The sequence below is a fragment of the Stylophora pistillata genome, chromosome 7 (genome assembly GCF_964205215.1).
Source record: "Stylophora pistillata chromosome 7, jaStyPist1.2, whole genome shotgun sequence".
Lineage (NCBI taxonomy): Eukaryota > Metazoa > Cnidaria > Anthozoa > Scleractinia > Pocilloporidae > Stylophora > Stylophora pistillata.
In genome coordinates, this window is record NC_142525.1 from 14,973,341 (window position 1) to 14,999,482 (window position 26,142).

The 26,142-nt window shown below is 38.4% G+C and overlaps 1 protein-coding gene across 3 annotated transcripts; it reads right to left on the reverse strand.

Annotated features, from left to right (window-relative positions):
- LOC111337291 (tyrosine kinase receptor Cad96Ca-like) lies at positions 1 to 26,142 on the reverse strand. 3 transcript variants are annotated; one of them, XM_088727812.1, is made up of 12 exons: positions 25,831 to 26,142; positions 17,427 to 17,798; positions 16,064 to 16,330; positions 14,961 to 15,194; positions 13,674 to 13,777; positions 12,239 to 12,318; positions 11,532 to 11,695; positions 10,737 to 10,781; positions 9,670 to 9,789; positions 9,257 to 9,276; positions 8,429 to 8,471; positions 7,771 to 7,913 (listed from the first exon to the last, which is right to left on the reverse strand). In XM_088727812.1, the coding sequence occupies exons 1-11, from the start codon at positions 25,898 to 25,900 to the stop codon at positions 8,451 to 8,453; spliced, it is 1,497 nt and encodes a 498-aa protein (XP_088583938.1). In that variant the 5' UTR covers positions 25,901 to 26,142; the 3' UTR covers positions 7,771 to 7,913; positions 8,429 to 8,450. The 3 variants fall into 3 exon arrangements, with proteins under 3 accessions (XP_088583940.1, XP_088583938.1, XP_088583939.1); XM_088727813.1 differs by lacking the exon at positions 16,064 to 16,330; XM_088727814.1 differs by lacking the exons at positions 9,257 to 9,276; positions 9,670 to 9,789; positions 10,737 to 10,781; ... (5 more) ...; positions 17,427 to 17,798; positions 25,831 to 26,142 and adding exons at positions 1 to 456; positions 1,501 to 1,600; positions 4,065 to 4,161; ... (3 more) ...; positions 5,600 to 5,790; positions 6,959 to 7,069 and having other exon boundaries at positions 7,622 to 7,913; positions 8,429 to 9,248.

Here is a 26,142-nt window from a genome sequence, read left to right on the forward strand (position 1 = left end):
TTGCCAGAAGAAACAAACGGGACCTTTATTTTCTCTTGATGTTAATTGACAGAAATATTAATTGGGTGAAATTGTTCAGCACTCTTTGAACAAAGGCTAATTTTTCTAAAAAGTTAAAAGAACTTATCTCGCCAATGCAAAAACTATGGGTTACACATTTTACAGTCTTGTATGCAAAATCGTTTGTCCATTTATGACCAAAACTTATAGAAATATGTAAGAATATATGAGCACTATTTCCTGCCTCGCTTCGCTGTTAAACAGCTTATTTTTTAGTGTTACTTAATCAGAAAAGAAGTAAAAGTTTATGTAAAATAAGAAAATAGTAGATGATTTTAAAGGGATGCAATATTCATTACTCCATGCGTTCCTGCCTCAGAATTTGCTGGGTTTCTCGGCTAGATCGTCAACGTTAACATAGAGTCCACCGTCGTATTTTTGTAAGTTTATCAGTCCCTGTTAAATACGTGGGAGAAAACATAATTGAAATTTGCAACAATGATGCATATAAATTATACTAAAGTTTGCTAAGCTTTCAATGGTTAGGGGCGTCCAGATTCTGCTTCGAAAAAGGTAAAAAGTTGCTAAGAAATATGCCAAAAAGTTGCTCAAAAGTTGGTCAAATTTGAAAAAGTTACTCAAAACTTTGTAAAGTTCCTCGAATACTTTTAAAACAGCATGTCTAACTTTAATAACAATTGCTTTGTAATCAACATTAAGGTACAACTAAGTAACTAGTTACAACAAATTAGGCAACCTTTAGTTGAATCTAAGTGGCTAGTTACAAAAAGTTAGACAGAAGTGGGACAATCTGGTTTACAAATCTAGCTAACAGTTGTTTTCGTGCGATAACATTTAACAGTGTAACCACAGATTCACAGTCTGGATCTACCAGAAGCGAAAAGCTGCCATTTTGCTTACAGACAGTCCGCTGTCCCAGCCTCGTTCCGAGGGCTTTTCCCTTCTAGTGGGGGAGGAAGGGGGTTATTCAGCATTTTGGTTCAAAATAGGTTAAATAGCCCAAAAGTTACCAAAAAAGTGCTAGTTTTCCCAAAAGTTGCTAGAAGTTGCTCTCTGACAAAAAAAGTTGCTCAAAAACCTAAATGTTTCTGAAAAGTTGCCGAACAGAATGTGGAAAGGCCTATGAATGGTGCCTTATCGTTTTTATTATGTTTGACTCTAGACTGAGCAGGTTGTTGCTACAATTGATATTAGAAAGACCACTTTCAATCGAGTGTTGAAAAACTAAAACCAATATAATCACAACTACCAATCAAAAAAAAAGATTAACATCGCTATTAACCAATGAGGACTCAAAGTGAAATAAAAAAACCAATCACAGGGCAAAGTAAAGCAAAACCAATGCAACGCAAGGTCACTGTTCTCTTTCAAAGACTGAAACCATAAACTAAGATTTGAATCTTTATGGTGACGCCGTTACGATCAAAAATGACAATTGTAGATTCTAACGATCAAAATTTGTCAACTCTAGAATTCTACCTTATACTGGTTTACCATTTCCTTCAGTTTGTTCCTCAAATTCTCAAAAGATGGTCTCAGGTTAGGGTCGTATTTCCAACAGTTTGTCATTATGCCATATCTAAAACACAAACATGTCATGAATATCTCAGTGTGTCATTGGAGACAGACACTCGGCGTCATTACGACAAAAAAAGTTTCGTTTTCTCTTTACAACAACTAAAGAAAAATAAGGATGATGATGATGAAGATGAACAAGTATTTACCACACCACAGGGATAAGCTCGTGATGTCCCTCTTTTTTTAATTCCCTTCCGTAGGCTTGTTCAAAAAGTAAAAATTGCGTAATTTTAAGAGCTATTGACCATAAATATCGAGAATCCGCCGACTATACATCAAAAGAAAGCTTAATAAATGCAGTTTACGAAATTTAGGCGATTTTTTTTGTTTGGGCATTGTCACGAGCTAGTAAGGTGTGAAACGACGGATAGTCCTTCTGTTGAATTTCTCAGCTGTCTGCTCCCGCAGCACGAGCAAAATGGCTGCACGGTTTTATTCACAAGGCATCAATCAACTAAAGTATGTCAGGCTTTTCCGATATTCTGATTGGTTGTCTAGATATCCGCATCAAAAGTTAGAGTAGCGTGAAATATGCGAAACGTGTTGCGTAATTGGACACCACGTGAAAAATATTTTAAATATCAAGTTTTCTTACCCTCCTTCGTTCGTCATTATCCCGGGAATGTTTAGCAAAATTCACGAAAATCGGTCAAATCTACATACCCTATAAATTCGGTCAAAGTGGATGCATTCTTCTCAACATCAAACGCGAGATTTTAACCCCTAAAACTTTCTAAACAACCAGCGCCACAATGGAGATTATCTTGCCTCCTGAAACCGCGAACCGATGGCAAGACGCAACCCTACTGGCGTTATTGACGATGGATCAAGATTTTCCCTCGAAAAGTATCGCATAGCAGTCAGGTTTTTTTTATCTCGCCCTGTTGAACGTTGAATAATGGGCAAAGTTGGCAAAGTAAAAACCTGCAGCGAAAAGGGTAAAGCTGGAGAAACTACTTAAAAGCAAAACAGCGGAATCGACTGCTAAGGAATACCCTTAACGCTGAAATTAGTTCCCTCAGGTAGGCTTATTCATGATTTAATACGATTCGAGGCGTTTGCTTATGCTTTTGTATCAAGGCCAGTACTTGCTTATTGAAAGGAAACTTCGTTTTTTACCTCATATACGACAAATTTAGATTTGATGGCGACTTTTGTTCGAAAGTTGGTTGCCAGCGTGGAGAGAAGTGCCAGTGCTGTTTTTTCCTGACAAAATGGGCCTTTTCTCTCTTCTTTGAGCCTGTTTTTTCTTTCTCTTTGCCCAAGGACTCCTCGTTAATTTGATATCTGTTTTGTATCCATGAGGAAAGACTTTCCACGAGCAGAGAACTTCCACGTGTAAATTTTGTCAAGTGCGTGTTGAAAACAAAATATGCAAATAACATGAAATTGCCGCGAATATTTTCCCAGGGGGTTAGCCCCTTTACGAGGCTATGACACCTTGCTGATTTATTAACTTTTATTAGAAAATTAGTTTTCCTAAATAAGTCGGAGGTTTTTTTAAATTTTTAAATTTTTCTTTTTGTAAACGTTAGGTTAAAGTTCTAACTTCGATCTAGTCGAATAAAAGAAAAAACGATGTTTTCGACCTCTGAAGGTGGGAAGTAACCTTAAAAGTAACAAAATGGCATAAAATTTATATTTTCAAAAAGTTAAAAGAACCATCTACTAAAACACAAAATTTAAAAGCGGCCTTGCGTCGCGTCGTGGCGTACGAAATTGCCGAAGTTCCACAATTTTTATGGTGTTACCGGGGGAAAAACGGCCAGCTAAGCCTACCTCGAACTTTGGATTTTTCAATTTTTTGATATTGTAACTGCCAACAAGTCAAGCTTCAACGCGCACTATTAACTTTATTTGTATTACGGTCGATCGTAGTTGCTAAAGGAACAAATAATTATAAGTTATTACGAAGTACAAGTAGAAAGAATAGAAAAACGTGAACAGGAAAAGCCAATGAGGCAAGGAAAGACACAAACGTTGTCACGGTATTATTTGTGTACACGAAGAACGGAAAAAACTGAGAGCTGATCGTAGTGAAGGTATCGATGTTAATCTAATGGACTCTGACACTCCAGTCCTGAATTTTTACCGAGAAGCTTATACAAAATGAATTTAAACATAGCAAAATTGCACGAAGAACCTAACGGAACATAAATCACCGTGAGTGAAAGAATGCGAAAAACAATAAGAAAAATGCGCGTGCAAAACACAAAATGTACTTGGGAACGTAAATAGGATTGCTGCACAAACAAATATAAATATAGAAAAAGGTTCATCAAAAGGATCCTTCGGAAAAAGTAAAAATGAATCACGAAGTTTTGCAACTTTCGGCGGATTCTCGATATTTATGGTCGGTGGCCCTCGAGGCTTGCATACAACTCGAACAAAATTTACTTAAAGTAGGAAAAATACTACTGTAAGAGAAAATAAATCAGAAAAAATAACGACAACGCGATACTTACAACGTATCATCCACATGTTGTGGTTTAGGCATTCTGTATCCCTCTTGAAGTGAGTTTGCAATTCTTCTTCCATCCATCCGTGGATATGGCGAACCACCTGAAAGGGAGTCTCAAGGGTTAACGCACTCTAAATTGAAAGGCCTTACGTATGCAAGAATGTGTCCATATAAACACCATCATTTTTGCATAATTATGAATTTTGTCTTTTCCGGCCAAGTCCAACGTCTTTGGCAATCTGAAGAACCCTGGCAATTCCGATAAAAATGAGCAAAACCGAATTCCCCTGAGAGTGGTAGCTTACCAATCGTGAAAATCTCATAGAGAAGAACTCCGTAGCTCCACCTGTAAAACAAACGAAACAAAGAGAATAAACTCTCTCCTGTGCAAAAAGGGGTAATTTGAACATCTCAGGGGGAGAGGAAGGTGGGGAGGGACAGAGTAAACAGATAATTGGAGTTAATTCCTTCTCACTACGATAATACAATGTGAACATAAGTAAAACCACTCCTTACTGAGATGGTCTTACATTAATAAAATACAAGACCAAAATGCAAGAATAACCCAATAACTTTTCGCAGACCTGAAAACTTTTTGTACAAAACCATTGTTATCAAGCTTAAATGCAATGTCGTCCTTGTACTCACACGTCACTCTTTGTGGAATATTTTCCATACAGCAAGGCCTCAATGGCAGTCCATTTTACGGGGAGACGCCCCTGAACAAGAAGTAAAATTATAACATAAGCAAAGTAAAGCGCGCGCTCTGATTGGTCAATTTAGCGTCCCCCATTTTCCCATGGGTGTACGCTGCTGACGTGAGCAAATGCAAAGACTATTTTTCCGCGCGCGCTTGTTTTTTCTGGTCGCGTAAGATTTGTTAAATAAAAGGGAACTCTTTAGCTACAATGTATCAATGTTATGTTATAAAACAAATGGTAAACACCACAGCGTACACTATTGAGTTATGGATGGACTTGGGAGGTTTGCTAAGCACTCAAGAAGCTAGAGTCGCTCTCGGCTATCGCCTCGAGCGACTCTTACGCTTCTTTCGTGCTTAGCAACCTCCCGCGTGCATCCATAACTCAATAGTGTACGCTGTGGTGTTTACCATTTGTTAATTACAAGAGGTTCGTTGAAGCGCTTACTTTCTGATTAAGAGAACAGTGTAATGTGAGGCTCTGAATAACGATTTCTTAGCCTGTTGACTTTTAAAGGTCACTCCGACAAGAAAATAAATTTTCTCTTTAAATTATACGTACCCTGGTTTTTCTTTCATAAATGTTGTCCTCTTGGACATCTCTGGCCATTCCAAAGTCTGTTACTTTGCATGTCTCCCCTTCTCCAACTAACACATTACGAGCTGCAAGATCTCGATGAATAACCTTCAAAAAAACGGAAACCATTACTGTTGACAAATTGAGGGACTTAGGGTGACTCAGCTGGCATGGGATAAGAACTCATTATTAGGCAATGCTTACCAGCGCCTTCTTCTACAACGACGCTGATGAGAATTTAGAGAATAATTATTTTACTCACTGGTATCGATGACAAATAGGACATTCCATCAGCGATTTGCCAGGCAAACTTCATCAGCTGCTGTGAAGTCAGATTTGTTTGTGGTTTGATATCTGGGTCTTTGAAGTAAGTGTCATTCAATCCACGGCTCTTTCTCAGGTAACCCAGCAGATCACCATAGGGAACGTATTCAATCAACACCAACAAAGGTCCTTAGGCAAGATAAAAATTTGATCTAAATTAATTGGAAGAAACAAAGCATTCAGCGATTTCGAATAAAGTAACTATAAATGAAAAGGAAAACAAAAAACTACAGTTAAGGGCTAACGATGAGTGTAACCGTACTGAAAAGAACAAAACTTAATGGGAAACAAAAACGTTATGGAATTCATGAATTCTTTGCAAAGTCAAGAAAACAAAGTTAACTGGCACTTTATAGAATCCCTTAAAACTCTGTACAGAACTGACTAAAGGGATTTATAGCTTGCTATCGGGAAGCAAGACAGATTATTTTGCTTTGAATTTTCAGGGCCATAGGCAGTATCCCTCGTCTTAACCTCTCGTGGTGAAACTGTAAACTCTGATTCGGAAGTTATAGATAGTTAGATTTTGGTTGCTGCATTTACAGAAACGAAAACATTCTGCAATCTTTGAAAAATCATGCAAGACATTTCGTTTCAAGAAAATCTAAACATCAAATTCAAAAGGGAAGATTTGGATAGGATTTGGATAGGAATCATGCCTCTCATGATCTCACTCGACCTATGTAATAAGCGAATGTTTGCTATGCCCGGTATCAAAACCAAAAGGTTTCAAAATTCCTTCATAATGCACTATGCAGCAAAAGGGCAAATGTAAATCCAAGTAGGAATATTATTCTTAATATTTTGAATAGTTCATATTTAGAATTTATTAAGCGTTGGATGTTGTCTTTGAGAATTTATTGTCATACAATTTATATTTTTGTAATATAATTATGCTTATATTTTTGTACTATAATTACGCTTATATTTTTGTAATATAATTACGCTTATATTTTTGTAATATAATTACGCTTTTAAACTATTATAAACTATGTAAATTGCAGAAGTAATTCAGCTACTAGCTGTTAGCAGTGATTTTAATAACAAACGATTTACGAAACAGTTCACAAAGAACAATTTTACTTAGTTGTGCCATGTCACACCACTCAGATACCGCCGTGTCATTTCACCCACTGCCTATTGTTTGACGTTTCGTTTTACAGTATCAGTTTGTTTCCCTTAAAACACATTTTCCCGTAGAGGGTCACATATATCTTGTCTTATTATAAAGGTGTCGCTGGAAACTTAGAATTAGAAATTAAGAGTGCGTAAAAAAGGGATACGCTTTTCTATGTACCAGATTTGGTGACGCATCCCAAAAGTTTGACCACAAAAAGATGAGGTTTGAGCTGTTTCATCAACTCAAGCTCAGATAGCAAATCCTTCTTGTCTGATTCAGAAGCATCCCCTACCAAGAGATGCAAAGAATCATTACGCTTCATAAAAAGTGAGTACTGCATAAGAAACTACACTTGCAGCACGTGACCAACAGACAACCTGTAAAATCCCTTAGCACCATATGTTGAGCCCGAGAGCAGACGCTCGTGTTTTCGTTTAGCCTTACATCCTCTTTTCAAGGCACAGCCACTTATTTCACGATCAGTAGCCGCTTATAGAAGAAGTTATTGAAGCCCGCACATGAGAGAAATTCATCCTCTCTTGCATGAGACCCCAACCCTCCAAAGATCTATAACAATTTTACCGAGGTTTCAATCCTCGCTAAAGATTGCTTTCGTAGTCTAAGAATGGTAGAAACAAATCTAACATCATGAAAATGAAATTACATAGCTCCTCTGTTGAAAACTTCCTTTCATCAGGCAAAGAGTGAGAATACAGTTTAAAAACAATGACGATCAAAAGTGCATGAATAACATTGATAAAAACAGTGATGACGCCAAAATAACACCGTCTAACAATCAAACAACGATCCATTGAATTATCTATCTCAGCTAAATGATACCTTTTAACATTTTAACAGCAACGCGTATTTCATCAAGACTTCCATGAAGTCCGGTCGCTGTTGCCATGGCAACTTGACCAAAAGCACCTTTACCCACGATCTTTTTTATAATTACATTCTTTCTAGGAATCTCCCAACACCGTGTGGATTGATCAAGAGAGGCGTACTCGCTTTTTAGCTCGGGGCGGTGTAATCTGTTTGTCACTGGGGTATGCGAGCTGTCCTGTGATCGCGTCCTCTCATCCAATTCTGTATACTGGCTTGGCGAATGATCAACCATTTCAAGGGCAGTCTTGTGAGCAAAAATTTGTTTTAAGAAATATTGACCACCGTATACCTTGCTCCAAAATGATTTGAAACAAACAATCTCCTGCAAACTGAGTCTTAACCATTTGATACTTTAGAAATGGATAAAAATTGATACCATATAAGTTGGTTTGATTAAATTTTTATCAGCGTTTTGAAGAACTCAGGTCTTATTATTCAAACAAAGTTTGGACGTTGTGTAACGAAACTGCCTTGTAAACCATCTTCAATGAAGTGAACCCTTACATCTAAAAATATATTTTTGTGAACAGTGTCAAGAGGGCGGCAAGCTAACAGTGGAAGGACATTTGTTTGATTGATTCAACCCTTCAATCTATAAAACCTGGGGCCCACTAACTGCATACTATGCGGTTCGAGACCGCAGTATGGGTTAAACCGCGTATAAATATCTAGTCCTTACAATCCAGCTGAAAATTTTGCAAGTACTGGCTGACATTAAAAATGCATAAAAATTCATTTCAAAGCATGCACAAGACTTACACTCGTAGGGTATCCTCCTTCTTCAGTTACTTGTTCGTATGTTCTAAAACAATACCATAGACATATTGCCTCGCAAACCGAGGGAACAACATGCCAGTCATGTTAGATCAACTAAAAAAGCACTGAACACTGTAAGTAACTAAAGCTCTAATCATATCACAACCACCTGTCAGACATTTAGGGCGTTTGTGAACATTATGTTCACGGTATTCAGTGAACATCCTCCATGTTACACTGGATTTTTTCCTCAAGAAAAGCTAAACCTAAATACCTGTGCGGTAGTTGCGTAAAAATAGAAGAGCTACCAACAAACAATGATTAAGCTACCATGTATTTCGTCTACTAGATCTAAATCTGCGGCACCCATTTAAATTACTGCCTTTAAAAAGCACACACAACCCACAATTCCTCTATTCGCTCCGACGAAGGGCTAACGCTCGAAACGTCAGCTTTTGTAATCATTACGGTGGCCAATTTACCATTTCAACTTTGTTGATATATCCAAATTATTTCGTTACTCCCACCGACGCAGCCCCAAACAGTTTCTTTCGAAACTATCAGCCTTTATTCATTTAAATTACTGCCTGTTACAACGGTTCCATGATTACTATAAACATTATATGCTTAAGGACTGCTCATAAAATTTGACGAGTATTCTTCGCAGTTAAGTGGTTCCCTTTCTATGTCTTTCAGAAGAATGCATTCGAAGAGCAAAAAGAAGACTTGAAAAGAATAACCACATCTTTTGTGTTTCAAAGCGAGTGGGAAAACAAGGCACGAAGGGTCAGAAATGAAAAGAGAGGCACTTAAATTCCCTTAAAGCCTTACCTTTCTCTTTTTTTTTGTCCCTGAACGACAAACAGAGAAAAACAAACATTTAGAAAAGTAAAGAGAAAAAGGGAAAGAACCCAAACAAAAACAAAAATAAACAAGAAAAGCAAAAGGGAAAAAACAGAACAAAACAGTGGGAAAAGGCAAAGGCAAAGTTCTTATGTCATTACTTTTAAGTAACTTAAAATAGGTCTAACTGGAGACATACCTAGTAGGAAGAAAAAAGCATATTTACCAATATTTAAAGGTAAGCTTTTAAAAACGGTTGTTTATCTTAAACATACAAGAGCTTGCATAGCGGAAAACGATTTCTCCTGAGACTAAAGAGGGAAATAGAAAGGTATCTCTTAAAATCCCGGAACTGATGTTAGCTGAGTCCACAAAGTTTTCGTTAAAAACCCAACATTTACCTTCATTGCTCCTTCTGGAACGCTTTCTTCTCTTGAATGCAATCCAAGCTGTGATGCCAGCAGCCACAGCTACAGCCACAACCAATCCCAATGCTGCACCAACAACGATCCCTATGGTTTCTTCGAAATTTAAATAATTTGGAAGTAATCGTTGTTAGTGTGCTATCTGCGTTCTTCAAGAACTAAATTTCAAACCCGAAAGAGCTCAAATATATTTATTCAAGACCTTCCTAAGCTATGAACAACAGTGTCCGCATATGATTCACCTGGAAAGAGGAGACTGATCGCTGATCCAAAAGCCATCAGCCAAAAAGGGCCACGCCTCTGCTCCACACAGACTTAAAGTGCACCTAGACCCAAAAATTTTTTTCGCTTAACGAAATAAGCGTATTTTTTGGAGTATTTCTGTGCAAACATTTTTTAATTTGCTTAAATCTTAAATTTTCTGTGCCTAGTCAAAATACGGAAAATCGGCCGCCATCTTGCCCCACGACCGAGTTTAAAGAGGAATGGCTCTAGCGGATAATGTGACGTCAAATCGAGAACACGAAAGTCTGCTTTTCACACATTTTCACTTGTTTGGGAAGGTTGTGGTCGATATTGTCCGAAATATGCCGACCAGGTGTGTTGTATGAGGAATGTATGAAGCGTGATACCCTCTTGCAAATTTCGCACGTTGCTACATCCTCCTACAACACACTTAAAAAAATAAGTTCAAAAAATAAGCTTATTTGGTTAAGCGAAAAAAATTTTTGGGTTTAGGTGCACTTTAAGGAATTGGATTAAATCAAACTGACGAAACGTAAACTAAGACAAATAACTATGCCCACTGTCACAGCTCGCTGTAATTGGTCTTTGTCTGTGAACTAGCAATGTACAGACTGACATCATAGCCTAAAAAATTGTTTTCTTTACTTGGTTCAATACGGGTCACAGTTCAGTATGTATTGGTGGATCTTTCTCCTGAGCACTAATATCTTTTCTACCTTAATTAACAATGACTCTTCCCATAGCATAGTTAGTATTAACGTTGTGTCTAGCATAATAATATCTGCATGAATATGTACCAATTCTGCTTTCAGGTTCTGCCGTCCATGGAGGGTTTGTAAGTGCTTTAAACCGAAAAAAAGAAGAATTTCTTCGTTATTCATTTCAAAAAAAGAACACGTTATTGGACGTGTCACTCGGAACTCGCATGGACTTGGGGTGTTCACTTGACATGCACCTTTGACAAACATGGTGTTGCTATTCACGAAAAACGAAAGTCTCTTTGGCAAAACGGACACCGAGAGAATCCCACTTTCAGTGTTTAAACAAAGTGTACAGTCCGAGACACATTTGCCAAACTCTGTAAAACTACCCTGCTATCCTTCCCCCTCACCCTCTGAAAAAGGTCGTTGCGAATGTATTATGCAAAATATTAAGTTCAGGAAGGAAGTTATTAATTACTTGCAATGAGACTCTCTAGCTGCAACAAACGACTTCATACTGTTTCTCAAAAGGAATTACTGAACCAGCTTTTAGTTACGAGAAACATATGAGTTTCTTATTGTTTCTTAAAAATCTCCATAGTTGTGTCCTAGACAATGGAGCAATTACAAGGGTGTCAAATATTTTCTTTTTAAGGGGATAATACCTTGATTTATTGGATGAGAGATAAAATAAAACGCAAAATCCCTTTAGAATCCAGAAATATGAGTTAGATTACTAAAGAAGAAAAAATCCTTTTCATAGTTCAACGACCAGAAATGCTTGGGTAAAAGACGTTAATTGCAAAAATAAAGAGTCTAAAAACTGGAGCTAAATTTGTAGTTTAACACATTAGTGAAAGAATCCAATGATAAAAAAATTCACAAACATACTCTGTAATGAGATGGTGTATGTCATACGCCTTGCCAACACAGCACTAACATTCAATTCTCCAAAGGCTCCATTCAACGCCGCACCGCGAAGTATTGCAATAACATCTTTTTCTTTAGTGATGTGGTTGAAGCGCAGTACTAGATCAATAATTACACTGCCACACCTTGTAAGACAAAGATAAACAACTGGTGAAAACTTAAGTCAGTCAAGTATGAGATTCAAGCAATATGATCGTTCAATTGGGCAAATCGCTTCAAGACGGGGTTGACAGCTAAGCCTGGTTTTCATTAGCGACGCAACCTTAACAGGTCTTATTTCACCATGAATACGGCCTCGATGGCCTTTTTATTGAGCTTTCGCTTTCTTCGTCGCAAGAATAGAAGAAAAAACAGAACTCGAAGACTTAGGGTGTCTGCCACCGCGATCAACGGAGCCTTGTCAGTAGCTAGTGCAAGTTTTTTGCGCTGATACTTACTTTATGGCTGCGCTTGCACTTGCGCCGTAAGTGAAAACCAGGCTACATGGAATTCACTGTGGGTCTCCATTTTAATGTCTCACTTATGTATTCAATCATAGTGTGAATAAGATCATGTCTTGGGTTGCCGATATGTAGGAAACAGCATGTGAGTTTTTGTCATGTTAAATGTTATGCAGTAACATTTAATCAGTTTACAACAGTGACAAAGAACTTAACAGTTTACCATACCTTACACTCACGGTGTCTACGCCAGTATACCCAATGTTTGCCGTAACAAAAATGTTTGCACTGGCAAATATGGTGCCTATCTACAAAATGAAAAAGAGAATGAATGAAATACATGAAAATGTATTTAATAAACTGAAGCAAAATGCAGTTCAGGCTGTTACTTTCATACCATAATAGTTCGTTTGTTTATATTTAGCCGTGATTCCTGTCTTGTTCTCGTTGATTATCTACTTCTTGCGCAACTGTACATACTTGCGTGACAGGTTTAGCGATGGGATTTCATTGTGCAAGAGACGTAGTTCTTTGAGAGGTTTATTGTTGCAACGCTACTTGTTCGCTAAACGCTACTTTCCTTTTCACCGCCACATATCAGCTACCTATTACCGCTAGGAGCCAGACTAAAGTAAGCCATTATATTTACTTGATCGTTACAGTTAGCTTCATTATCTTAATTGGCATGATTATCTTTAGCACTTGTGTAGTTTCGCGATTCTATGCCACGTGCGTCTAGGTTAAGTAGTCCATCCACAGGCGTCGGCTTATTTAGGTTCCTTTCTTTGCTTTTCAGTTAGAACCAGAACAAATCTCACTGCAACAAGACCTTACCGCTACGCAAAGCTACATATCGAATCATCTATCTATCATTCTACAAGCCGCTGCCCTTTTACGCTATTTCAATTAAAGTTTACGTTGTGCGTTACAATTGTCTGGTCTCCGAATTCGTCGCTTACGACCCTCGCTACACATGTGACCTTTCGGGGTTACACAGGCTTCCCGGTTAGCTCAATTGGTTAGAGCGCTGGATTGTTGTTGTGCGGGAGGTCGAGGTCGATGGTTCGAGCCCCGGCCGGACCAACGCTCTAGGTCTTAAAATAACTGCGGAGAATGCGCTACCTCTTTATAATATCAAGAAATGGATAGACATTCTAGTCTTCTCGGATAAGGACGAATAAACCGTAGGTCCCGTCTCCTGCATCTATTAATTAGTTAATTTGGTTAGGCAGGAGACGTTAAAGAATCCACTCACGAGATTACTGTGATGTGGTCTGGCCTGTTTACTGGGAATTTGGGGGAGTGGGCATCTTGAAATAAGTTTCCTTCCATTGTTTGTAAACTGCTGATGCAGTCCAGCCAAAGTCTCCCGAAAAGTGTTGTGATGCGCATTTGATCATATCCACATGTTAATTTGCGCAATATAAATATTAAATTATTATTATTATTATTATTATTACTGGTGGGCCTTTCACCTTATCGTTTCCGGAGAAAGCTAAGGCAAAGTGAAGAACTTTGATAAATGTTGGTAGTAGCAATTAAAATGATGATGATAATCATTATGGTAACGACAAAAATAGTCATAATAACAATTATAGTGTTAATAATATGTAATAATAGTAATAATCTTGGAAGGTGTAGGTCGAGAAATCTAAGCACTTACAGTGTCCATAACCCTTTTCGGCAACGAGGAGTCATCATATTTTCCGTCCTCGCACTTTTCACTTGCAATGATGAGGGTTACGTTGATTATGTTTCCCGCTATGACTGTGAAAAGAAATAAAAAAATAGACGGAGAAAAGAGAAAAATTTAAGCAACATAATATCACGATGTAAGGGCCAGTGGATGGTCAAAACCATCCACTAATTTGTCATATTTTGCCAGCCAATTCCACCCGATTTTAGCACATTTGCTGATGAAAAATTTTACAATAATGTAGTTACAATCAAGGAAACTTTTCAAGGAGCCATTTGCCAGATTTAAATAGTAATGGGGATGCATAAGTCACAAGTAACAGGTTTAAATGTGCATTGATCGGCTCGAAGGTTCATTCGAACTCTGTAGGACGCCTGCATAGTAGGCATTATATGATTGGTCAGTCCGTATTCCAAGCCAATGTTTTAGAAATTTGGCTTTATCAACTGTAAGTTGAAGTTGTAAATGGGCCACCGTAAAGAGTGAAAAGGCTGACGTTTGGAGCGTTAGCCCTTCGCTCTGACGAAATTACAATTTCAACTTAGTTGATAAAACGAAATTACCTCGTTACCTCCACCGACGCCGCACCACAGTTTTTTTTTAGAGAAACTTAACCACCTTTATTTATATATTTTAGAAACCTTTACACTCTTGGGTGGGGGGTTAAAACCCTTAAAGCCAAAATAAAAACACGATTTCCAAATACCGTGCTCCTTCTACCCTCTCTTTCCTTCTCGAATCAAAGCATATCTTCAGAAAATTAAAATTGTAACCACGAGAGTTATTTTTTATCGGTTCCGTCGTTTGTCCTTGTTATTTGTAATTAGTGTAAATAGTTCTCGTCTGGATAGTTCAGTTCTGTATTTATTAGTTTGTATTTTTTCGTGATGTCAAAATGTAAATTCAGTTTTTCAGCGTTGTTCTATGTAATCGCCTTTGAGTATTGTGTAACCTTGTTTAGTCTATTGTTTTAGCCTTTATTCGTTATATAACGTCGTAGTTTGTAAATCTCATTCAGTCGTTGTTATTCCGGAGTGCCGTACAGATCTTGTAAGTAGTTAAGCCTTCGTTTGTATTTTCCTGTGCTTTTTATGTATTAATCTCGTTGTATTTCAGTTTCCTCGGGTTCAAGTTCGCATTGTTAATGTATTTTTCTGTGTTATGTACAAGTGAATCGTTGGGATTAAAGAAATGCATTCAAACTGTGCCGGAGTGTCAGTAACAAGAATATTAGTGCTGGAGGAGCAAACTTACAAAGGCTGATGTTTTTTGTATCTGTGTTAAGCCCATTGGTTACTGTGCAGGTATACACGTCATCACTGTGGACTTCAGCAATACTCAGTGTACTCTCATTACAAATACGTCCTTTCCAGCATGGAACCCAGCTATATCTAGGGGGAGGATTTCCCTCAGCTGGACAACGGAGTGAGACAGCTTGTAGTGATGCTACCAGACGCTCAGTAGGGAAATGAACAATCCTTACAGGATCTGTAAATAAAAATAATAGAAATCAATAATCTGCCTGAGGTATTTAGTTAGTAAAACAGCGTGCGATAGTAAACGGCACAATATAAGGGGCGGAGCAAATAAATGGCAGGGGTTTGGGTTGGCTCGCCGTTAACTACTGCACTCTGTTTAACTAACTGAAAATTTGAAAGACGGCCGCAAAACAACCATAACAACAAAAACAACAACTATGATGAATATATAAAGTGCCGATATATTTTGAACTGCGGTTAAAGATACGTATGATGCACGATCCGCGCTCTCTACTGCGAGGATCGTGCATCATACGTAAAAACAACAACGCTACCTCCCCAAGGCAGAACTAATGCCACCTTCTCTGGCTGACGTCCGGCAGCATTCAACGCCATGGGTTGCTACACTTATAGGACTTATAGAATTACCAAGAAAACATGCTATAAGATGACACAGTAATTCTACATCTGTTTAATGACCCGTAATTCACGACACCGAGCCGAAAATTCCCTTGTCCAGCCCTTTAACTCAACCAATTAGTACATGGTATTGTTCAAGGACTTTGAAGTATGACTTGTCATGTTCACTTCATGTAGAACAACGTAAGTGAGTATAATCAGAGACTGCATGGTCTTTTTAAGGTATAAAAGATACTCATTAAAAGAAAACAACTTTTAATATGTATTGAGTGTTTAAACATGCCTATAATAACCCACTGAACCCGGAGTGTCTATTTCCACAAAATTGTGTGAATGCAGAAAATATTTCACAATTCAAATTGTTATGCAACTGATTCCACCCAATAAGATATGCAAAACATTGTATGTGTGCAGAAACTGGATTTTTCCGTAGATCGCATATTTAGATTACACACTTACAAACTATATCGACATGCATTAAATGGGTCACTGTATTTCCAAATCCATTGTAAGCTGTACAACGATATGTTCCATCACTAGTTCTGCTGATGTTTCTTATAACCCAAGGGTTTCCAACAAACATTTCATTGCCGTTACTCCCATCATCCAAGACTCTTGTCCAGATAATAGTGGCAGTTGGTTTACCAGTTGTGTTACAGAACAAAGAAAGATTGGAGTTCTCATTCATAGTTTTGTTCCCACTGTAACTTATAAGCCTGGTCTGTTCTAAAAATGTAGAGAAGAAATACTTTGCCAACTAACTCAGATGAGAGTACGCTTACCTAACTCAGGACCTTTAGAGGTGTAGGAATTAAAAATAAGAACAGAATATAACCTTGTACCCTTGTATCAGTTAATAAAAATAGAAAAAGAAAAGGACAGTAAAAAAGGGAGAAACGGCCGGTATCATTGAAAATGATGAGATCATGCAAGGCACAATAAGGTTTTCTTTGGTCCATTAGGACAAATGTCAGCTGGAGAGGGGCTAGGAAGGAATAGCTTTTTCCAGTATTAAATATGAGTGAAAATTTGGAAATCATTTTTAGCAAATTCTAAATTAAGAATGATATCATTTTACAAGGGGAAAACTGAGAAAATAAAATACAACTAGAATCACCTTAATTCTAAAAATTAAGTTATAGTCAACTGTAACCATTGCCATTGTGTACTTAAGTAATTTATACGAAGAAGCATCCTTCCCAGGGTGCCATTATAGCTTCATGGGCAACGATAACATTTTCAAGTCATAGTGTGTGTTCCCTCCTCCTTTTGGTGTGATTTCTGATGGCAAATTCTTTGCATAAAGGAATTTTCTGTGTGATGTAATCTGGACATGAACATGGTCGGGGAGCAGGGATGGCGCAGTGGTGAGAGCACTCGCCTCCCACCACTGTGGCCCGGGTTCGATTCCCGGACCTGGCGTCTCATGTGGGTTCAGTTTGTTGTTGGTTCTCGTCCTTGCTCCGAGGGTTTTTCTCCGGGTCCTCCGGTTTTCCTCCCTCCGCAAAAACCAACATTCTAAATTCCAATTCGATCTGGAACAGTGGACAAGAATAGCCACCCAGTGGATGTCCATTGTTAAATCATTATTTATTTAATCATTATTTATTTATTTATTTATTTATGGTCTTTAAGGAGTTTGAATAAACGTATTGTTATTCTATAGTGATCCTGCATTCAGCCACTGTGTTGAAGCATCAAAAAATGTAATCATGCCCTAATCACAGCTTTATTCTCATTGATGTCCCTCAAAATTCATGACTGACATTGGCGGCATGTATTCAAATAGAAAGTGTATAAGAGCAACAATATTTACACTCACCATATATGGCAACACGTATTACATCATCCCACACCCTTAAATCAGTGGCCACTGAGCATGTGAATTTCTTTCCATCAGCAGCTGTTTTGTTGTAGATTATCAAGGTGGCAGGATCACTAGGACTAATGTTAAAATCTCCTTTAAAGGCTGGAAATAAGGTAACAGCTCCAGCCTTAGCTTTGCTCCCCATAATAATATTTTCTATTCTCCAAGACACAAGAGTAAGAGATTCACCAGATAAGGTGAAGTCCCATTCCAAACGTAACTCAGGGTATCTACCATCCAATTCTTTGACTGTTGTTCGAAATGAGGTGTCTCCAATTGCAAGTGGACCACGTTGTGGAGAGGGAAGAATCCATGTGATGGTTGCCTCTTTAGTACAAAGACAGTGACCAGTTAACCAACGTAAGTGAGGCAATAAATGAGTTTGAACTAATGGAAATTTATGATATATCTTATTGACTCTACATAGAAATTACACGCGTTTGATTGGCTGAAAATTCCAAAATCGCTAAGTCGCTAAATTGCTAAATCGGTCAGTACGTAACGCAGAAAGCAAACTGCAGACCGGGTACCAAATGCTGACTAGGTACAAGCGCAATTAAACGCAAACTGTTCTTTCGTCTGTTATAAGTGAGAGCATGTCATCTTACAACTAACCGAGTATCACGCAATCGCTTTACCGTGATCATCTTTTACGATCATTTGCATTGCAGAGGAAAATCTTCAGCCCGTTTCGTCTTATATTTTGTTTTTAACAAACCAGCCATTGTATTCGGCCTTTAGCAAGCGACCACAATCGTTCTTAAATGGAATTTCAAGCCTTCCTATAGTATTCTCACTTTGCACGCGAGGTTTCAGTAATGAAACAAATGACAGTTTTTGCACGCGCTCTGCACTCTTCACGTTTTTAAGTGATATGTGTATATGTTCATTTTTGAAAAAATCGTGGACCGAGACCAAGACTGTTCCTTCGACCTGATATGTTTTCGACGTTAAGTGATACACTGATTTTCAAATATTAATCTTTGCGTGGTCACCAAACAGACCAGAGATAAAACCATCAGAAAAGTAAACAGCTGACCGAAAAGAAAATCCTCATTTCAGCTTATGGCACTTATCAGCGGCCATCCGGGGTAACCTCGGGGACATACGCGGGCATGGCACAGGATTTGTCAGCTTTGCTCACTAATTTTAAGCCTGGGATGGGGCAATTGCATTGCTTTTGCACTTTCGTAGTAGGATCCCCGGGGGAAGATCCGCGGGATTTGTAGCTCCACCGCCATTTTACAGATGGAGCTGGAAACGAGTGCCGTTCCCGTCTGCAAAAGGACTGGGTATGTTGGTGAACACGTTCCGGCCAAAGGCGACTAGGCCTTTCCCGATTGCGCTGATTGAGCACTTTTCTGAGTTTGGGGCACTATTTTGCACTTTGAGCACCCTTAAGCACTTTTTCGCACTTTGGGCAACATTTGAGCAATATTTCACATTTCGAGCAAATTTCGAGCAACATATGTCTTCTAAAACATTTTAAAGCAAAAACTGTGTGTCTTTTGCAACGAGAATCGTGTTCCAGGTCATAAATTTGAATAACTAATGATGTAGTGGTCAAGAAAAAAAGACCGTTATCATGGAAAGACACGTGGACTTGTCCCTACTGAGCGTGAAAACAGAAGTTTCTAATTGGTTGATGTATCATGTGTGTCATCTCAATTTTCTAAATCATCTGATGTCTAGGCTTTACACTAGTAGTGCTGAATTCATTTACAATTCGTAACCGGCTTTAGTTTTTTAAGAGCACAAATGGAAGCACTAAATCAGTCGGAAAACAATAGCACTGAAGGTGAAGAAGTGATTGATACAATTACAATAACAGTAAATGCTGGAGCATCCCTTAGTGTTCCAGAAAGTGCTTCGATAGCACGAAAGCGAAAAGTTCCGATCAACAGGGGGAAGGTTTAGCGGTAGGAGACGTTAATTTCCCACGCACGAGATTACTGTGTTGTGGATGTCCTCCTCTGGGGTGGGATGGGTGAGAATTGGCCCTGACAAGCCCCCATGGGGAGCGGTCAACTAACCTATGTATGTATATATTTGTAAGAACAAGCAAAGAGGAAGCATCAAAACCACCAGTGTGAGTAGACGGGATCGTCTCAAAGAGTACCCAAACCAACACTTTGCCGTGGTAAAAAAAGCTTAGATGTAACGCCTGCAGCGAGGTTCTCAGTTATAAGAAAAGGTCTATTGAAAGACGCATGAAATCAAAGAAACATGAGAAGGGCCTGGCTGATATTGAGAGAAATAAATCAGAACAGCAGTCCATCAAAGAATGCCTGCAGAAGAGGGCAGAAAATGACATATTTACGAAAAGCTTAGAGGTAACTGTTCACAACTTTTAACACTTTTTGAGCACTATTTTGAGATTTTGAGCTTATTTTCAGCACTTTTTAGCCATTTTCGCCAGCACTTTTTTAGGATTTTACGAGCGCAATCGGGAAAGGCCTAATGGCGACAGAAAAGACGGTAACTGGCTTTCATGTTTCTCTTGTATTCTGTTCCTTTTAGCTGGCCATCCTTCGCTTACATAGCGAATATATTTTTCGGAAGCAAACCACGATTCCCTCAATGCTAATATTTTGATCGTAAACTGTTAAATATCTATAAATATTTTTAAAGTGTTTTCGGCTTGAATCATTCATATTTTGTTACTTGAATGAGCATGAAGTTTACATATTATTAAATTATGTTTATTCTGTTCCTAGGTCCTTTTTCACTACCGGAAGCATAAAAAGCGACATGTGGCGAGGTGTTCAACATTAGGGGAATTGATCCGAGAAGCAAGAGTGTTATTCGATGTGGCAGAGGAATCAAAAGTGTTTTATATCCAGCGCTTTGACGAAATGTGGATGGATATTTATAGCAAATGGAAAATTAATTATGGCAAATAACATTCTTTCGAAATATTGCACCGTTTGACATAGCAGAGCACACACTTCTTTGTCCCAGGGGAGAGGCGTTATTAGCTTTTTGTTAAACAATCTTGGTTTTGGGTAGGGGGGATTTGTAAACGCCGTTGTGCAAATGCCCGGGGGTTCCCCGGGGTCACCCCCCGGGATGGCCGCCGACAAGTGCATTACAACAATATTAATACTCACAGCGTGTAGTGAGGAGACTATGAAGTCTTGAAATTGTATTTTAGAACGATTTTTGCCGCGAGCTTTGTTTATACAAAATATAATTGGGTGTGCGCAAGGGATATTCCACAACTAGTTCAAATGATCGTGAGAAACGATCGCGGGAGAACGAGTGCGTGACACTCGATAAATTGTAAGGTGCCATGTTCTCACGTATCATACGAAAAAGAAGTCTAAATACCCAGTCTGCATTTTGTACCCAGTCTACAGTCTGCATTCTGCATTTTGTTCTCGGTCTGCATTTTTTACGCGGTCTGCAGTCCACAGTACTAGTCTGCAGTCTGCATTTCGTGTTGCCGCCCTCGGGTGCCTCGAAAACGCAGACCTCGAAAACGCATACCGCAGACCCCAGACCTCTAAAAATTTGTTTTCGACATTTAGTGATGTTATAAATGATTTTTTTTAGAGGACATTTAAAACAGCTGCACGGACGTTTGCAAAACGATGTACATGTAAATTGGAGAACTACACTAGAACGGCCTCTAAATCTGACAAATTACGTAATTTAACTTTCAGGCGGAATCTCCGCAAACAGTGCCCCACAATAATAACGATAATTTTCTATATTATTAGGATGACTTTATTATACTTTTACTTCTTAAGTTTTAGGTTAGCTTAAATGCAGGACCCCACCATCTTGTTGAAATAAAAGTTATTGTATTGTATTGTATTGTATTTTGTCCACTCGCTACTCGAACTTCTAGTCGATTCACAAAGCTTTATACACAGATTCCATCTGGGCACTTATGACATTCTTCTCCCTTTTTAGCTATTTGGTCCTGCGATTAAGAAACATGTCTTAAAAAAAGTCATGCGAGGCATTGCGTGACGAATTTTCCCGCGCCCAGGTCATGGTAGGCACAAACTGATTCGTGGAGACCATGTCGGACGAAGTCTACACAAGGCACGACCCAGTCAGCAAATGAACGGCCATTTACTGAAATGCACCACCACAACAAGTCTCTATTTCTTTGCTTTTTAAATGATGACCCAACTACAAAAGAGTGTCCATAGTGCCAAATTGAATTTCCTGGGAGGCAAAAGAGCATACCTTACGATGTGGTTCTGTCACACGATGAGAAGTGGACGTATCCTGACCTAAGCAACCAGGCCACAAACTTCCATCGACAAAGTACACAACAAAGTAATACTGCATAAAGGGCTTTTGTATCGAAACCAGATTCCTATATTATTATTATTCTTTGCTACACATACCTCCCGAGGCGAGCTCTCGTCTTGAAAGGCCGCACTTTACCCTTCTAAGCCGGAAACTTGACTTAAAAAGCCCAAATTGCTTCTTGTTAGAGCTGATTCGACTGTTGCAAGAAAAGCGTTTGCCCTGCCTATGTTTACAGCCGAGTTCACTGCCTGTCGAACGTGAATATGACTTCCTGGTATTAAGCCCAGGTCCGTTAACACTGAAGTGTTATCACTGTAAATTGTGGTAACGAAACGACGGTTTATGGTCCGCCTTTTGAAGCCATTGTAAGTAGCATTTTAGTTACTGGTAGAAAAAGGTTTTTGCTGCAAAACACGAAATCATAGGGATCGGTGTAAAATGATATGCATAAAAACATTTGCTTTGAAGAGGCGACTTTTGATATGTGCGGTAACATTCTTCAGAAACTATTTTCAAAATAAGATGCGAACTAAACAGAATCAGTTGAAGAATGTCTCAGCCACAAACATTTGCTGTACAAAAATGACTTTTTTTGTTCTGTAGCATTTCTCAGAGATTATTTTCACCATTATATGAGAACTATTTGAAATTTGAAATTTTGATTCGGAACCATTTAATTCACCTTGAGTTCTTGAACAAAAAATTAAGCTAAGAGTTAATTTCAGAGTATCCACTACGTAATAAATGATTGCAGGTAGTTTAGAGAGATTGAGGATCGAGAAAAGGTATCTTGAAAGCCATGTTGGGCTCAAAAGAAGGAGTGTTCCACACCAGTGTATATGGTGTGATTTGGTTTGACAGTAGGTTGTTTTGAGAAGCCAGTCTCACGTGACCCTAACGCGGGAAAATTCGTCACGTAATGGCTCGCGGGACTAACAATTTAAATCAAATCAAATCAAATCGTTTTGAAGACATGTTTCTTAATCGCGGGACTGAATAACAAAAAAGGGTGGAGAATGTCATAGGCGTCTAGGTGACATCTAGGTATAAGTTTCGTCGACTCGTTCGAGTAACGAGTGGACAAAAACCTTGAACCGAGATGATTTACATTGTTTTGCAAACGTCTGTGCGGCTGTTTAGAATATCGTCTAAAAAAAATGCGTTACTAACATCACCAAATGTCGAAAAAAATTTCTCGAGGTCTGCGATTTCGAAGTCTGCGTCTTCGAGGTCTGCGTTCTCGAGACACCCTTCTTCTTCTGTCAGAGTGAAGCTATGTTTTGTCGAACACTCAAAGTTTTCATCTTGCTGAGCTCTGGTTATTTGATCGGCAGCCGGTCAAGGTTCTCAAACGACTGCGTGATGTGTCATCGAATATTTTTCGGAAAATGTAAAAAATCGAGAGAACCTACACATCCAAACTATTATATGTCAATGAGGAACTTCTTAGCGACCCAAAGTGATTTATAAATCTCATGTCTGACGTTCAATCATGTTTAAAGTAGGGCTCAGAGTACGAAGCCATGGATATTGCTAGGTGCTCCGTCTGAGGATGGGGTGTTGAACTCTTTTACAGACCATCCTTATGGCATTTCCTTTGTTATAAGTAATAATTTCATTTTGTTAATTGCCATTAAATCGCAATAAATCAATAAATTGAAGTTGTAGACACTTAGAAATTGAGAGAAGTCGACTGCCGTCCACGTTTCTCAAATACTATTAACCAGCCGACCAGCAGTCGGAAGTGTTTTGAAAAAGTAAAAAGGAAATCGAAACAACTTATAAAATCCAAACTATTTTATGTCGATGAAGAACTGCTAGGCGTCCTCGAGGAGATTCATAAATCTCAAATATATAGCCCTCGGTTTACGTTGACTCAGAAAACTGAGAAATTGCGCAAGGTCGACCGTCGCTCACGGGAGATGACAAAGCGTCGAGCGCTACTTCATGGAGTACCCTATGGGGTATCTAAATGGACAACCCCTAAAATCCATTTATTGGTCAAATAAAATACTTTGCAAAAATGGTAAATCGTTTAGATGTATATATCTTAATGTATTTTGGCTTGCCAGCTCTCCGACTGTCACAGTTTGGTACAGTTCATTTTTTTTGGGAGGGGGGGGGTAGGAGGCTCTCAGTCGTACTGGTTCCTTCATTTTGGTTTTACCCCTGTGTAATGAGTCTTTTGACCGAAGAGATAAAAAAAAACTCCACATGATGAATAAAATCCACTGTTTTGAGCTCTGAACGAGGTAAAATATTTAAGCTTACTACATTTTCTAAATAAACCGCCCCAGTCGGATGTATTTTCTGATCCATCGATTTTTTTTTTTTTTTTTTTTTGCTTTTTTGTTTTTTTTTGGTTTCTTCGCCTATCTCAATTTTATTACGCTACAAATAGATGGGTGAAGAGAGCGTAGTTTAAACTCGTGTATTATTCTTTTCGAGGGTCTTAATGGGGTTAACCGATAGGCGTAAAATGGCCAAAAATTTAGTCGATAGCCGTAAAAATTGAAAAATTTTAACCGTTAGCCGTAAATGGGGTCAAAAGAGGTAACCGTAAAAAAAAATTGTTCCCTAAATTTCTTAGTTTTAAGGAAGGTGCTAAACTTACTTATGACCTGTTTCATTTCTTATTTTGCTGACTTTGACTCCGTACATGTCGCACATGTGGTTCATACGTTTATAGACCAAGCTCGTTTCAAGGACCCCCGGTGGTCTCCCTTGACCTCACTTGGCCTGCGTTTTGTAGGACAAGTTGACAGCTTTTTGTTTTAAGATCTCCAATTTCTTCACCCAGTGTGCATGTGCATTTGACTTTAAACTTTACCGCCTCGCCAAAATCAGCGGCAAGATAGAAAATTATTCTTTATCGACCCAGCAGCAGCTAGATCTGGAACTACCCCTGTTGCTTGACTCAGATAGTGAAAGCGAGCTGAACAGTAAGTACTCTTAAAGTTATGAATTTTGTACGTGACTACTCGGATGCCGCGTGGCAAGAAATTTTTGCGGGTCTTTTATCTTGCGAATTGCAGAACTAAATTAGCTCCCCACATGTTTGGGGAGCTAATTGTTTCGATAGCGAAAGACTGGTTTTCTTACTGAGGATTAATATTTGTTATTTTCAGGAGATCGCGAGCTTAAAATACCTGAGTAAAGTAACTAGCAGAGATGTCACTGTTTGCAAAACGCTTACTGTTGATGCAAACTTAAAATCCTAGTCTTCGAAATGTTCAAAGCACACTTTGGTACCAGATGGCGTATGAAGCTAAAAAAGGTCTTTTGTTTGTCCTCCATTAGAGATACCACACGTATGCAGGCAACAAAATTTCGTCACTATTCGTCTACAGACTAGAGGATTTAAGAATTCTTGCAACTAGACGGTTCCAAGCAATTTATAAAATTTGTGAAAAGCAGCATGCAGATTAACTCTTACAATATAGTCAAAATTATAAATCCAGCAACAAGAAAGCTGTAATCACAAGGTCACTACTAGACAAATTGAAATAAATAAAGCAATACGATGTAGGCACCAACTTTACTCGAGTGAGAAAGTTTAAACGCTCCTCTCAGTTTCTTTCAGATAAAAAATTGGAAATGAATTTTAATTAAAATTTACATCAAATCAATCAAAACATGCTGTCATGATATATTTAAGGTTATTGAAAGCTTTCATTTTTATTGATGAGAATTACGGATTAAAATGATATTTTATATGAAGAGTGCAGATAACAGAAATAGAAACTTTCATTGATATAAAATACATTACCACCTTCTTATATTTCAAAAAAAACATACCGAGAGCTGTACTATTAAGAAATGTAGTGATATATTAAAACTGACGGTGGTTATATCATAAGCTAAAATGGCATTAAAACTTGAAAATCTGATGATCACATTTCAGATTTTAAGATGATTGCATCTCGATTTCTTCAGCCACACAACTACAAGTTTCACAGCATAGGAACACATTTATCATGGGCGGAGATTTAAATAATTCCAATATTGTTGCAAGCGCCAAACTTGACTTCATGAAAAGTGTCCTTATGTTAGGTTATGTTGCTCACCACAAGAAAGAAAAGATACGTACCTACTTCCAGAAAGTGTTGCTGAGCATTGAAGAGAAAATATGAGGAGACTATTATGTACAACAACCTCATAATTCTTGGATATCAGAATTCTGTTGAACGTGGGCTCCGGCCGTAGAGGAAGTAGACTCCAGGGCCGCTCGACCCTAACGGTACCCAACTAGCCTCAGACTAGTAGAAATTCAATTTTTGCAAGAGGCTTTCGCTTTCCACTAGCGACTTTGGCCAGTATCCAAACTCAAATTAAACGCGCTACTTTCGTCTTTTTCAAGGAAGACAAACACAGACACCTTTCTCGAAATTTCATTGTAGCG

What these genes read in the sequence shown, in the direction of transcription:
- LOC111337291 (XM_088727812.1), bottom strand. Translation starts at nt 25,900, where the DNA reads ATGAGGTTGTTGTACATAATAGTCTCCTCATATTTTCTCTTCAATGCT. An exon ending in AATGCATGTCGATATAGTTT is followed by an intron (nt 15,195 to 16,063) that starts GTAAGTGTGTAA and finishes TTTTATTTACAG; the next exon opens with ATCCTGTAAGGATTGTTCAT. An exon ending in GTAGACACCGTGAGTGTAAG is followed by an intron (nt 11,696 to 12,238) that starts GTATGGTAAACT and finishes TTGTCTTACAAG; the next exon opens with GTGTGGCAGTGTAATTATTG.